General features: G+C 41.8%; 1 protein-coding gene across 1 annotated transcript; it reads right to left on the minus strand.

The window, feature by feature from the left end:
- Positions 1–7,333: 7,333 nt before the first annotated feature.
- LOC116676844 (chitin synthase chs-2-like) lies at positions 7,334–14,870 on the minus strand (the record flags this gene model as incomplete). The annotated part of the gene is given in 21 exon segments (XM_032507686.1): positions 7,334–7,420; positions 7,512–7,622; positions 7,807–7,871; positions 7,988–8,221; positions 8,335–8,613; positions 8,753–8,932; positions 9,080–9,199; positions 9,202–9,234; positions 9,237–9,246; positions 9,413–9,528; positions 9,629–9,829; positions 9,986–10,127; positions 10,249–10,350; positions 10,466–10,640; positions 10,757–10,921; positions 11,181–11,270; positions 11,397–11,580; positions 11,958–12,030; positions 12,171–12,447; positions 13,422–13,556; positions 14,845–14,870. Coding segments are annotated over 21 exon segments (2,805 nt in total), but the record flags the coding sequence as incomplete, so codon positions are not given.
- Positions 14,871–15,887: the final 1,017 nt, after the last annotated feature.

The following is a 15,887-nucleotide window of genomic DNA, read 5'->3' on the forward strand; positions in this document are numbered from 1 at the left end:
ACAATCCTGCCTTCTCTCAATTACCCCACATACTAAACATACTACTACATACTACACATCCATAGCTTTCTGATTTATCTAAATTCCATCAAAACCCATGTTGCATACTGTGTAAAAAAATGCCTTAGCTTGACTCACAGAAATATTTTAGTCTAAAACTGACATTTTGATATTTGACTTGGTAACAAAATGCTGCTGCGAATGTTATATTTGGGCATAATGTTGTGTTAGCGTTAGAAACATCACATCAGTTTAAAATAAAAAAGATGCACATTTATTCCATCAGATAGCGTGATTCATACATTATTGGGGGTCACGTGCAGATATAAAAATCCATAAAAAGATATTAGCTGTGATTTACAGAGTAGACTCCCTACAAAGTTTGATTCAGATTTTGTGCGTGGAAAATGGAATCTTGTTCTCTATAAGCGCGCTAACCCAGATGACCTGAGCTGTTCTGAGGTTTTGCAGAGAGGCAGATTAGGTTAAGCTGATGTTCTAGTGTTTTTTTGATGGCACACAGTGTCCGTATGAATGCACCATTTTGATTGTTGTGGCATAGTGACGACAAACTTACAATCCGAGGCACCTTCCGTTTGATTGTATGTTAATGTATCAGCGCATAAAAGCAGAAATGTCTTGTCGGTTTCTCTAAGACACCGACGTGTGGTGTGTGTGTGTGTGTTGTGTGTGTGTGGTGTGTGTGTGTCAGTCTTGTGCATGGAGCTGTAATGAAAGTGTTTTCTAGAAATGTGAAACACATCCTTTCTCATGTGTGCTGTTGCTGCTCTCTAGTGGCACCGTGGCATCTTTACTCTGTCTCCATTTGTTTTCAGTATACTGTACACTCAGCTTGATGCACGCATGAACAACACCCTCAGTTGAGTGATTTGCCAATTATTTGTTATATTAAGTTAAGAATGCCGCCCACCCCCAAATATCAAGTTATTGCCTGTGCATGTAAGTCTTAGTTAACATTAGAAGACGTGCTATATAAGGTTGGGGGACTCTGCAGAGGCACGCGCTTGAATGACTTTGACACATATTAGGAATTTGCAACGTAGCCCACTTTTTTAGAAATGCTCATTGGCATACATTATACATCTTCCCTTTGTGTGATACGCTGTTGATGTATTATTTAAAGTTCACTCACACAAAGCTAAAGTATTAGCTAAAGTATCTCCCGAAGATAATAGATTACAAGGCATCAGTGTGTCCTTACATGGTGTGGTTTGCCAGCTTTGTGTGGTTTGTAAAGACATTGTCACCTATCCAAAATCAATCTGCGTTATCTTATCCGACAACAGTTTATTAGCAAGCAGTGGTTTCCCACCATTAGTCTCAACCTTATGTCACCAAACCTCATCTTTTTCATCTGGCATCTTAAGAAGTAGTATGCAGCTTCAAACTCTATGAAATATAGAAAAACAAACGCTATACTACTGAGACCAGGTCAGGAAAGCGTTTACCACCTATACTGCCACATAATAATATAATGTAAATTTTATTGAGCTTTAAAATGTATCCCTTTGTATCCAGAGTGCGACCCCTCTGCACCACTAACAAACACACTTTGAGAATTACAGACAGTCTTGTTTATGTCCTATTTCAGATTAGGATTTGTATAGCCTTAACTCTACATATAACCACCAATGTTCTCAAAAATTGTAACTGTACATCAGAACAGGAGTTTGCTACTTGGTTTGCATTATGAATTTAAACAAAAAACATGGTTAAGTTCAGGAAAAGATTGTGGTTTGGGTTAAAATAAGTTTTTTATGTAATTAACTTACAAACGTACTGTAAGGAAACTAATCAATGTAAAAAAGTGGAAAAAGCTGACTTTCATGCACGGGACATAAACACAGGTCAGCCTGAGTGACCCACCCTGCCCTCCCAAACAGGGTCCATGTCCTCTTAAATTTAGCTGTTTCACACAACGTCATCTTTCATCCGTCATCTTAAAGTGTTCTATGTAGCGTTTTAACGTATTAATCTTTCACTGTTGGTAATCTTTTGTGTTGGTCAGTCCTTTAAATGAAAATCTATTCATTTTTTCTGTGTGTTTTTGAGGCCTTTAATTGCACAGGATAGCTGAAGATGAGGGGGGGGGGGGGGGGGGGGGGGGGGGGGGGGTGGGTGGGGGGAGGGGGGGGGGGGGGGGGGGGGGTGGGGGGGGGGGGGGGTGGGGGGGGAATGACATGCAGCAAAGGGCCACAGGTCGGAGTTGAACCCGCGAGCGCTGTTTTGAGGAGTAAACATCTATTTAAGGGCGCACGCTCTAACCCGGTGACCAACCCAAGTGCCCCAGCTAATTATTCTTAACAAAACATTCCCTGCTTTAGTTTAAATTTCTAGTGATTTGATCTTTTATCACAAACTCAAACAGACCAACTGGTATTTGATTATCCACCAAATCCCAAATGTCACTGGTTACTCAATCTTCCTAATAATAGCCCATCTGCTTATGACGTAGATATAAAGGTCATTTATTAAGCGTTCCTCCACACCACGTCCAACTAAACACATCAACATAAAGTTGAAAATGCCTTGTTTCTTTATAAATGGGTGGTGAATTAAAGGCAAGTTATTCTGGGGAGGATACACAGCGCCCAAACCTGGTTACCCAACAATTCTCATTAAGGCTTGAATCTGATCTAAAAGCAGAATCAGAAGTGCTTTTATTAGCTCTCACTAAAGCCTTTAGTTTACACTTTTTATCCCTTTTTATCCCACCCTTTTAACTTTATTGTGAGACCAACAATGCTTCATGCCTCCATTAGACAAAATACAACACATTACAAAGAACATTTACTGGGCATAAATACATCCACCTTTGATGTGGTGGAACGGAGATTTGTATCATGGATGTGCAGCCGACAAATTGCAGCAGTTTTTTCATGTCAATATGAACAAATATCTCTGACAAATCCAGCAATCTTGCGTTAGTGCATACATTTTTGGATATTAATGAACATCCGTTACATTCAAGCCATCGCCAAGTGAGTTTGCCACAAAGCTAGTTAAGATTGTCAGCTCGACCCAACTATCTCTGCATTTCTCAGTATGGCCATGTTCAGAAGATTGTGTTGTTTGGGGATTTTGGTACACAATTTTTTGCAATCATGGTAGACTTGTATCATCTGCACGCACCAACAGTTTTGTTGTCATTACTTAGAATTCCTCATGGGTGCAGTGCAACAGAAACTATACACAATAGCTTTGAATGTATCATTTTTTTAATTCACAGTTCGTTGGGCCAAACATGTTCAAACAAGTACAAATGGGTGTGTGTGAGACAAAACTAAATCACATTATAATTCTATGTACTTTGTGTTCTTTTGAATTATAAATACATCTAGCGTAGTCATACACAGTTTATAGACAAGCTACACCTGTATTCGTAGAGGTTTTGCAGGTTTTTTTTTAATGGAGTGGCAAAAGATAATAGGCACCTGGAAGTGGCTAGACTAGAGGAAGTGACATCACACATTTGTATCTAATGAACTAAAATTAACTTTAGTCTTACAAGTTTCACAGCCAGATAAAGTTAGAATTAGAGCGTGTACACACTCTGAGTACAATGTGAAAAAATACCAACTCTAACCCATGAAACATGTCAACAGTCATACAAAAGGTATATTACAAAGTGCTTATTGAGAAACAGGAACAAAAACAGACACAAAAAGACAGCTTTAACACAGCAATTTCCTTTGGTTAATAAATATAAATAAACATCCTTATCATTGTTACAGTTTTTAATGGCAAATGGGCCATCTCTAACAGACATAGTGTAACTTCCCGGCAACTTGTGTTTTATCCATCAGCTTCTAACAGCAGATGCAGTGTCGTTCCTCTTAATATTACCCGATCAGTGTCTTGACCTCAATTATTACTCTTCACATTAGCGTGTATTAAATGCTGAGGTTACACACACTAAAAAGAGATATTTACAGTATAACATTACTTTGGCTCCTTCATTAATAGCAACATGAGGGAGGTCTGGGAAGGTGTGAGGACCATCACAGGTCACAACACAAAGACCAGAACAACAGGGGGGACAATGGAGAGGGCCAAGGAGCTGAATAACTTTTTCAACAGGTTTAACCAGCCCTTGCCCCCCCTCCCCCCACCCTCACCCCAGCAATGTTCCCTTCCCTCCACACACCTCCCCCCTGACACCACCACATCCCAGTCTACACACCTCCCCCCCAGCACCACAATACCCCCCTCCTCCTCCTCAATACAATCCCCGCCCCACATCACCACGGACCAGGTCAGAGAGCAGCTGAGGAAGCTCCGGCCCAGGAAAGCAGCAGGCCCGGATAAAGTGTGTCCGAGACTGCTGAAGACCTGCGCAGCAGAACTGGGGGAGCCGCTCCAACGGATCTTCAACCTTAGCCTGCAGCTAGGGAGAGTGCCCACCCTTTGGAAGACATCCTGCATCGTTCCAGTTCCCAAGAAGAACAGGCCCAGCGAGCTGAATGACTTCCGACCGGTGGCGCTCACTTCACACCTGATGAAGACGTTGGAGCGGCTCTTCCTCAGCCTCCTCAGACCCCAGGTACAGCACGCCCAGGACCTCCTGCAGTTTGCGTACCAGCCAGATGTTGGTGTGGAGGACGCCATCCTCTACCTGTTACACCGGGTCCACTCCCATCTGGATAAGGGGGATGCACAGTGAGGGTCCTCTTCTTGGACTTCTCCAGTGCCTTTAATACCATCCGGCCCCCTATACTCCGGACAAACTGATCAGGATGGGAGTGGACCCCTATCTGGTAGACTGGATCAGAGACTACCTCACCGACAGGCCACAGTACGTCAGGCTGAAGGACATCATGTCTGACACTGTGGTCAGCAGCACTGAGCCCCCCAGGGCACAGTGCTGGCCCCTCCTTCTCTTCACCCTGTACACCTCGGACTTCTGCTACAACTCGGAGCTGTGTCACATACAGAAGTACGCAGATGACACAGCCATCGTTGGGTGTATCAGGGGGGACAGGGAGGAGGAGTATCGGAGTCTGGTGGGGGACTTTGCTCTCTGGTGTCGCACTAACTGCCTACAGCTCAACACCCTCTAAACAAAGGAGCTGGTCGTTGATTTTGGGAGGTCCAGACCAAAACCGCAACCAGTCTGTTGGAGGGAGTTGAGGTGGAGGCAGTCCAATCATACAAATACCTCGGGCTGTGGCTGGACAACAAACTGGACTGGACAACAAAAGCAGCCACCTGTACGGAAGACACAGAGCCGGCTGTACTTCCTGAGGAGCTGCGCTCCTTTAAACATCTGCAGCAAACTGCTGTGGATGTTCTACCAGTCTGTGGTCACCAGTGTCCTCTTCTACACTGTGGTGTGCTGGGGGGGCAGCATATCAAAAGACACCCACAGGCTGGACAAACGATCAGGCGGGCCGGCTCTGTGTCGGCATGAAGCTGGACTCACTGGTGACGGTGGCAGAGAGGAGGACATTGGACAAACTGCTGGCTATTACTGAAAATGCCAGCCACCCCCTGCACACCGTCATCAGCACCCAGAGGAGCCGGTTCAGTGGAAGGCTGCTCCTTCCCAAGTGCCGGACCAACAGACTCAAGGACTCCTTTGTCCCTCATGCCATCAGACTATACAACTCCTCACTAGGGGGGAGGAGGAAATAGGGCATAGGACAATACATACATACATACATACATACATATATACATATATACATACATATATACATATATACATACATGCATACACAGTACACATACATACATACATACACACAGTACACATACATACATACATACACGCACACCTAGTCACTTTATCACTTTATCACTTCAATACTGGACTCAACACTGACACTTTAATAACAATTTATGGTCTTTTGTTTGTTTTATTTGACAAATGTTCTTATTGTTGTTATTATTATCATTATTGTTATTTTGTTGTCTTTATACTGTCTTTTCTTTTCTTTTTTTAATCTATTTTTTAATTTGTTTTTTCTTGCTAAAACTGGTGCTGGAATTTTCAATTTCCTTGCGGGAGTCATCCCAAAAGGATCAATAAAGAGAAGTCTAAGTCTAAGTCTAAGTCTAAGTCTATCAATTGACCTGATGCTCTCTGGTGTTTTCATTTGCACACATCACACATACTCACACACACTATTTCAACTAGAATATGTAATAGTTGGTTTCAGCAGAGCACTGTGTGACAGCTTTTTATAAATAAATTGTGCATACTTAGATGCAAACATGAATAAAATACATTATAAAGGCATTTTCGGTAAAAGCTCACTTACATTGGAAATTTCAAAGTGCTAAAAAGTGTTGTTCACAGAGACTATGTATACGTTGTACTCCATCCATCATGACGTCTGTTTTAGAAAGAATCATCCTCATATTCATCACTGTCATCAAGGTCAGAGTCCTCCAGGGAGTTGGTTTCAATGACGGAGTCGTTGTTGGAGATAGATACGTCCTGGGAGGAGATAATAGGAACATCAGTCAACTGAAATGCCACCACACCTGGGACACTCCTGACAGGTTAATTAACTATTTATTCTATTCTTAACAACAGTAGCAGAAGGTGTGGTTAGTGTCTCAATACAAACAGCATCTAGTAGCATCATCAATTAAAGCAATGTAATTGTGGGGCAATAAGTGTTCTTTCCTGTTAGCATACTGTACGTAGCAATCCTGCTCATCAATGCCATTTGGACATGTCATGATAATTAAAGTGCTGTTTGCGGTATTTGTTGCTGTGCACAACCCCACAAAGTTTCCTCAAGTGTTCTCAACAAAGTTGTGTCTCATGTATAGGCTACTTTGTACATTTCCAATAAACAAAGAATAAAGAAATATTGATTGAATATGGATAATTGTAGTATTATTGCAAGTTTGCAGCAGCAGCAGCAGGTGTATTAAAAGAGGCAAAACTAGCAGTGTGAGTAGCTGCTGTAGTATTAGTAGTTACAGTAGATGTACAACAATAGTAGTTAGTTAGTAATACCTTTTTGCCGGGAAGGTATAGTTCTTTTGGTTCATTGTTTTTCTCTTTGGGCTCTGTGTCCAAAAGGCCACATAATGGATCAGAGTGTAGATTCTGAACAAAAACAGAACAAGTTAGATTTTATATTGAAAAAAGATGAATGGACATTATGAACTACATTAAAATCCAAACCCTGTGGATGAGAAACAAAATAATTTGATGTAGGTGCTCACCTGTGGTAGAACATTGTAAGGAACTGGATTCCAACCATTGACGCAAATCCCAGAATGAACATAAAGCCAATGGGGTCGACACGTAGTACTGTTCCGGTGGGCTTGAGGTCCAAGTCGACTAAGGTGATCGGATAGCGACGGTGGCCTCGAAGAGCTGGAGGGTAAATGTCGCCACCAGCCACAGGGCATTCATCATGAAGTAGGCAAAGTTTATCTGTGTTTATTAAGAAAGATAGGATAAATCTTAGATAAATTACATTTGTTTCCTGTTAGACATGTACTGTAGTTTAGCTCCCCACACCTACTTTGTTTCTCAGCTGTCGCAGGTCATTCACAATCTTTTGCTGTCTCTCTTTATCAACCTGCAAAGGCTCCAAGTACTTCTTCTGAAGATCCATCCAGAACTGCTCCTCCTCCTGCAGAAAAACACACAACCCCTTTGCAATTAATTATTCTGTAATTTGTGCATGTTTAGACACAGCACATAACTGCAAATGCTTCAATGTCATGTTGAAAGCATTGGGAAACTGAATATACTGAGCATCAACTTGAAAACGTGATTCAGACGCAGTTGGTCATGCTAAAATGAGACCTACACACCTTTTTGAGTGAGGCCTCCTGCAGCTGCATGTCACTGAACACATCCTTCATTTGTGTGACCCAATCTAGAGAGAAGAGCAAGACAGAAGGTATTAGATAACATCACATTTGAAGTGAGCTGGAATTGTCTTGCAAAGAAACTTGTAGACATTTAGATTTATGCTAAAAAGTTTGGACTTACCTTGAAAATCAGGCTCCGGTTGCCTTGTAGCACACACAGATAAATCAGATGATAAATTAGCATTCACTGTAAACATTGGGCTATCAACACGTGTGTTTTGGGGCCGGAGTTCTGGCTGTGCGGACTGTGGGATCAGGACTGGCTGGCCGTCACCGTGATGCCCGTCTCCAGAACTCTGGTTGGAGTTTTTACAACATCTGGCCCACGAGAAGAACCGTTGGCATGCACTTTTGGCTGTAAAGGTGAAGATCAACTTCAGTTTAGTCAGCAAAACAATAGTACAGATCTTGTATTTCACTTGGAATTGCATTACAATAAACTTTTTTTAGTGCCAACATGGTATCTACCTTTCTGGGTTCTTGTTTGTGGGGTGGAAGGCTGTGGTGGGGCATCTCCAGCAACAGGTTTTGTCTCCCGGGTGCCCCAGGAAACGTTGTTCATGTTGACCATGGAGTAGATGGAGAGAAGGAGGTAGGCGCTTGGGATGCAGAGGATGTAGAGTACGCCGTAGAAGATCAGTTGGATTTCCTGAGGATGCATTATCGCTGTGATGATGTAAATGGCAGAAATGGCAATGACGAACATGCCGCTGGGTGTCAGGATAGTCTTTTCTTTCACCATTGAGCCTGAAGAAAGATAAGGGTACAGATAGTTATAGCATTTAATCATCTTAAAGCAGTTCTTCTAAAAGGTATTTTACAAAGTACAAATACAGTTACTGCACATACGTCTGCATAAAGTTATACCTATGTCACTGGAACTTACCGATAATGGATAACGTCACCACCAACATGAGGAATGCGTACAAGACACTTAGGACTCCTGCAATTGTAATCTGAGTTTCGGACTTCAGATAAAAGCAAAGAATAAGGTAGATGACAGGCGGTATGATAGCCAGGACCAGGGAAGCGCTGGCATTCATGTTAAAGATGAAGGTAAAACTACCTGAAGGCCAAAAAGAAGCACATACACATTTATAAATGCATTTCCATAAATTTAATTATGACATTGTTGAAATGATCACACAACCATTAAATATAGTCCAATCTCAAAAGTGTACAGAGATTATGTCCTAAAACACAAAACACCAACCTGCAACCATAAGGCAGATTGTGGCAGGGGCCAGGATGGCTGAGGCGATGGCAAAGAGCTGGTAGAACATGAAAAGTTTGGATATGCTTCGGTTTTTCTGGAAACTGTGCTGGTTGCGCCCAAGAGATCCATCACATTGGCCATTGTGGACGGCCCCAACGCCGACGCTGAAGATAGAATCAGCAGCATGTGGTGTGATTTTCTTTTCTTTTTTGCTTCATGACAACTTGTATGACAAGAGATTCATATTCTGGAGGAATTGCCCAATCATTGTGGGTATTTATTGGCCCTTATAATATGTGTGTAAAGGTTCTGATCAGCTGCAGCACTCACCTGGTTGTAGAGTTCGTTGAAGTTCTCCGGTGCATTGGTGAAAGCATCAGCTGCTGCATTGTACTCCACTCTCCATCCTTGTTTCAGCAGCAGAGTACACAGCCAGCGGTCCTCACCTGCAGGAAACAGAAAATGTATTCAGGAGGGGAGACTGATTGTGAAAGATATCCCCAAGACTTATTGAAAGCAGGAAGTCCAAATCAAACAACATGTTACCTTGATCGTACTGGATGTAGTGGCTCGCCTCCATGGACTTGCTGGAGTATTTCTTCATCACGTTGTCGTCCATCAGCGCCTTTGCTCTGAATAGACTGAAGCAGCCGGGGCTGCAAAGCACACAGCCAATGACATGCTCCGCTGTCTTTTGCAGCCAATGACTAATAGCGTACTCAAACTTCTGGAACCACACTGCGGGACCTGCAAAGAAAAAGCAGAGGGATTTTAGATCTTAACACAAATGTTTGTCCAGTGCTAGTCACTGTTGGCTTTCAGCTTCAGTGGTGGATTATAGAGCTGAACAACACACATAAATTATACTTTGTCTTCTTTGTCTTAATTGTGCAATGTGCTTACCTGAGCCAGTGGGGTGAATCCTGCCACACGCTGCTCCGACACTTGGGTACATTTTCAGACGATCGATGAGCAGCATCAAAGCAGCCGGTTGGAAGTCTGTGTCTCCATCTAAAGCCAGGATGTAGGTGTTTTGCTTTTCTTTCTGGAAGAACATGCACAATTTGTTTGCCTTTACATTTAGGTTGTATTCAATTATACTGTGGAAACATGTTGGAGCTCACACAACTAATTCACAAAAGTTGTGGATGTTTCTCTTATCTCACCTCAACTTCTGCTCTAAACTCAGGCCCGTCCTCTCCCTTCTGATAGCGTGCATAATACTTGGTCATGAGTTTCCAGCCCAGAAGATAGTAAAGATACATGACCTGGAAAAAAGAAATAAGAGTCAACGAAACTACAGTAACAATGTGACCCAATGTGAACTGTAAAAGGTCCATGGGACTGACTTTTCTGGGGTCGAAATCTTTTTTTCTTCCCTACCTGGGACCATCTCTTCTTGTGGCGGATGAGATCTTTATCCTTAAAGTGAACGGTGATGATGTTCCCATGAGGCATGGTGACCTCCAGGCGTCCTCCATACGGTGTCCTTATTATATTCTGTTCAGGGATTTGCTGCTTCTTATTGAAGAACTCGTCGTTGATGTTTGTGAAGATTCTGACGACAGAGAATGAGGAAACATTTATAGTAATTTGTACAAGGCTGATTTCTTAAAAAACTAACATTAAAATACACGGTAACTGTAGTAGACCATCTGTAAACATGGTTCTTACCCATAAACTTCTGTGAAGATCTCCACAAGGTTTAGTGCATATTTGTTGAGGTGACGCCCCCGACTATCTTTATCATCAGTGAACGCATCATCAAAGTAGATATGGGTTTCAAACTTGAAATCAGTGTTCTTTTCATCTTCTGTCTTTGGTCTGTACTTATCCAGTCTGCAGTGTTAAAAGAGACATAAAGAGAAAATGTGAGTAAATCCACTGTGATGCAGTAAATGTTGCAGTTGTTAAAAGTACACATCTAAAACCGTCTAGGCCAAGAACACAAACTAAGCTTAACTACAAACCTGTGACAGCAGCACATAAAGTAACCATGCTTTTTTGACCATTCCTGTGTAATAACAATTTACCCATGGAAATTAACAGAGAAAGAGTTAGAGAATTGGAAAGATGATCAATGCAACAAAAAACTCACCTGAATATTGAGATAATGATGTTCATCATCTCGCTGTAGGTTTCGTGCCACATTGTCGCACACAGATACACCATCAACGTTTCGTATACCCTGATGACAAGATTTGCACATTTGAGAAATACCATATTTTTAAGGAGATAATGTAAGTCTAATGGAGTAGTGCCCATATACTGTAATTTCCCCATTGGGATCAATAAAAACAGATTACACACTTACTTCTTTTTCCTGTCTTTGGACAGGATGTCGAATCGGGTGTTGAGGAGCAGGGACTGTTCAATAAATGCTCCTTCATACAGCCTCCTGGTGAACAGGTCTTGGGTCCTCTGGATACGATCCACGTTTAGGTACCACAGATGGAGAGTGGCCAGCAAAAGGCCGAGCCACCAGGATACTGCCGACCCTGAAGGAGGATTAACAAACACATTAGATGAAAACTTTGGAAAGTACTTTAATGTATATCGTATGATGAAGCTTTTTGAGTATCCAGAAGAATTCTGCATGAAACAACAAAACAGCAAAGTAAACTGGTTGTACTTTTAAATCCAAATAAATCATGATCCAAATTTTTTGATGGGGAAATTTCTTTCTTTAAAGAAATGGCTCTTGCACACACCTCGGCACTGGGGCTGACCGGTATAAAGATATGGTATTAAGGTAGATACGAAGGATGACATGAAGGTATGAAGGCATAAAGGGTGTGGTGTCCCGAGGACGGACTGTTCCTTTTTAATGTGTGACAAAATGCATTGTTACTCATACAAGGCTTTACATTAATACCTGTCAATAATCCAATGTCAGCCATCTTGGACATGTCCAGGAAGCACAGAGTGTGTGTGACATCCAAAACCAGCTCTCGGACACATTGTCATTTAGGCTTTGGTTTCTTCCATCCACAACTTGACTGCAGTAGCCTATGAAGTTGATTGAAGTCCCGTTCAAACTGGTTCTGTAGTTTTGATAGTAAACGATAACGGGGACAACAAACAGAACCATGACGGCCAGAGAGGCCAGGTACAAAGGCATGATGAAGCATCGCCGCAGGGCGTGCATCTTGCAGGCTACCAAAGAAAACCAGTGGCAGAGTGCAGATGAGATCAGCTGGACCCCGATGATGATGGCTATAATTTTTGTCTCACGGCTTGGAATCAGGGTCACGATTTTCCAGTCCATGTTGTCCAAGTGGACGTAGGCTCCGAGCACACAGGCGGTCACGGCAATCCTCAGCAGCTGGTTAGGATGCGCACTACATTCTGGCACTTTGTCAAGTCTTTACAGAAATTGTTGAGGAATACGGAGTTGCTGTTCTTGCTGATAAGTCTCAAATAGCTCTCCCACCAGTTCAAAGACACCAAGAAGGACGCACCAACAGCCAGACCCACCCAAATGATCATCTTGACATCAGTAGGATTCTTTGTGATGTATAGATAGAGGAACAGGGGTAACCCAGCAAAATGAGGATGAAGGCAAAGATGGACGGCAGCAGGAAGCGGTTTCTTTCTTTGGCGGAGCATTGAGCTATCACCTGGAGGAGCGCAGAGAGAACGGCTACACCATTCAGAATTGCCACGTTGGTCACGATGTCTAAGTGTGGCATCGCCACTATGGTGAGAATCGCTACACCTGTAGCCACTAGGAACTCAAAGAAAAGGACCTGAAGAAGAAGCAGAAGATCATAATAGGTTACAATGCAGTACAAAAAAAGAGTCAGGATGCCTGTGAGGTTCTGTGTTTGGCATCCAGTGAAAGAAAGCTTGGAAATATTATTTGTCTTACCAGTGCTACAGTTGATTTTCTTGCAGCTTTGACGTTTTATAGCATGACTTCCAAAAGCTTTTGAGCAATAGAAAAACACTGGAAATGATGAGGGCGCAGCCGATACACAGCAGAGCAACGGGTTTCATGTTATCTGGGAGGACTTTTGTGCCTTTGTGGGACAAGGTAATGAGCAGTAGGAACGTCGTCTGGAACAGAGCCAAAACAAAATTAGCATTTAATTACAGTTGTTACTCTTATATAAGATGTTCCAATGCCTGGGTTTCTCACTTAATGTAATCCTTCTGAGTTAGACAGAAACAAATCTATAATTTCCTAGTTGTGGAATGAACCAGCATGTATTTGGGTGCCAGAATTAACTCAGATATTCCATGGGTCAACTAAGTAAGTTGACCTGTCTTTGGAGTAGACACCTTATGCAAATCATAAATTCCTTCATTTCTAAAAAATGTATAAATAATAGCAAACCTGCTACATAGCGCCAATCCAAAGACAAACACTGCGACGATAGCCAGAGAGGCGATCTTTAGCAGTTTGATGATCTTCCATGGCGTCTGTTCATCCTTAATGATGGGAGTCTCCCTGCAGGTATCCCACGGCTTCCTGAATTAACACAGCAAAATGTTAAAGGCAGGCAGTAGGAAGGTCCGCGGAAAACTAATACAATAGGAAGTAGAAATGCAATAATATACAGTACGAACAATTTTTGAAATAGATACAATATAGATAGGCAAGGCAAGGCAGCTTTATTTGTATAGCACATTTCAGCAACAGGGCAATTCAAAGTGCTTTACACAAAATCAGTTAAACAGATAAACACACATGAATAGACAGTTAAAAAATAGATACATAAAACACAAGAATAAAAGTTACAGTGCAGCATAAACTTTTTCGTCAAGACGTGGTGTTTACCCCCTACCCTAACCCTAACCCTAACCCTAACCATGACAAATTACATGTCTAAACACTCAGGGGGACGCCCTGAGCACCGGGAACACACTCCCAACGCAATACAATCGTCTAGTCAAAGTAAGACAAAATGAAAAAAAGAGAGGAGAGGATTACAAAGAACCAAGTTTGAGCTGGCTGCGACCTTCCTACGAGGACTTATGAACTTTCTTTTTGTCAAATTTTGACCATTTTTGCATATCTCGAGAACCGTAAGTCGTAGAGACATGGGGACACTTCAAGCGTGTCCAGACCCCCAAAATGGGGAGGCGGAGCTTGGTTTCATCCCTCTATCTCCTTTCGTTTTTTGTCTATTAAATTTTTTCGTCAAGACGTGGTGTTTACCCACTATCCTAACCTAACCCCTAACCCTAACCCTAACCCCTAACCCTAACCCCTAACCCACCCCTAACCCCTAACCCTAACCCTAACCCCCTTTTCGTCAAGACGTGGTGTTAGATAGATGGATAGGTAGGTAGGTAGGTAGGTAGATAAAAAAGCGTACATTATAAATAAATGACTGATACATTTGTATAATTTATAAACAGCTCCTAATGCAATGCAATGTAAGGTAAAAAATAATAATTCAAATGTTGTTAAATAATTCTTCAGAGAAGAAGTTAATAATAATGAACTACTTTCATTTTATACTTACATAATAATGTGTTATAAGTAATGCATTATCATATGTACTGCTTGGTAAATAGAAAAATCTGATGATGTAATCAATTCACTTTTTCTGGTTTAAAAAAGTGCATAGATAATTTCCCTTGTTAATTTACTTGACAATATTACAGCAAATATCAAATCTGAGTTAATGGCTTGCTGTTATGTCATTATTTTCAATTCAATTCAAACAACCTTTTTAGATTATTTTGATGACACAAATTCAATAAACTGGAAGTAAATAAAAAGTTAACATTTAGACCGGCAGAGTACTTACTTTATGTTGCCTCTGTCTTTCTCCATCCTTTCTTCGGGATTGGTATTGTGACTGATGCTGTGAAGGTAGAATGGGTGAGTTATATACTCATGACAAAAGGGTTGGTTGCATTGTCATGCCAGCCCATTTTTGTTTGTTCCTAATCCAGAACACAAATACCTCAATCAAAATGGAAGGACAGTTTGTATTTGAGCCTTAGTCACAAAGACTACAATAAAACAAATTGTACTGACTGCAGGTCAATTGCTGTTGTGCGATACCAATGTTTCTGTATCTGCTGTGTGTTGGAGCACTGACGGGAGAAGTACACAGATCTAGTACGCAAGTAAAGTAGCAATAACACAGTTGTGGAAAGTTTGTTTTCCTTAAAGACAGGATGGTCATGTTAAAACATTAGCAAGATTTGAAAGAAGCATCTCCTTGGGACTCGTCTAACCCCCCCCTTGCCCCAGGGGCTCCAACCCCACACACTCACACACACACATACACACAAGCTGGCTCGACGCACACACCAGCGCAAAAGTATAGCTTTGTAGTAGAGCTCTGGCTAATTATTAACCCCTCACCTTGTCCTATTGTTGTTTCATTTCTTTCTACATTTTTTCTCCCCAGATCTACTTTGTATTTATTTGTAGCACTTTGAGATTTGTTTAAAGTGCAATACAAACAAAATGTATTATTAGTATTAGTAGTAGTAGTAGTAGTAGTAGTAGGAGTAGTAGTTTTTTTTTGCCAATTTTCTAGAAATCATTTAAATTGGAATCCAAGTAATAATGACAAAACTGTCAGCACGTCCACTTGATACAAGCCTTACATGATTGTGCGTGCCCCCCCAACCCCCACCCTCCGCCACACAGTTGCTAGTAGCCAAGGAGGACACGGAGGATTAGAAAAACATGATGGACTCTTCAGAAGAGGTCATTATCTTTACTCGTGCTTCTGGGTGCGAAAGTCATCGGACGCCACGATCTTCTGAACGCAGCCATACCGAGAAATCCAGAGAGAGTTACGTGGAGCTGATTGTCTAATTAGCTTTGTAGCAA

This window comes from Etheostoma spectabile, unplaced genomic scaffold (assembly GCF_008692095.1).
Source record: "Etheostoma spectabile isolate EspeVRDwgs_2016 unplaced genomic scaffold, UIUC_Espe_1.0 scaffold00003855, whole genome shotgun sequence".
Taxonomy (NCBI): domain Eukaryota; kingdom Metazoa; phylum Chordata; class Actinopteri; order Perciformes; family Percidae; genus Etheostoma; species Etheostoma spectabile.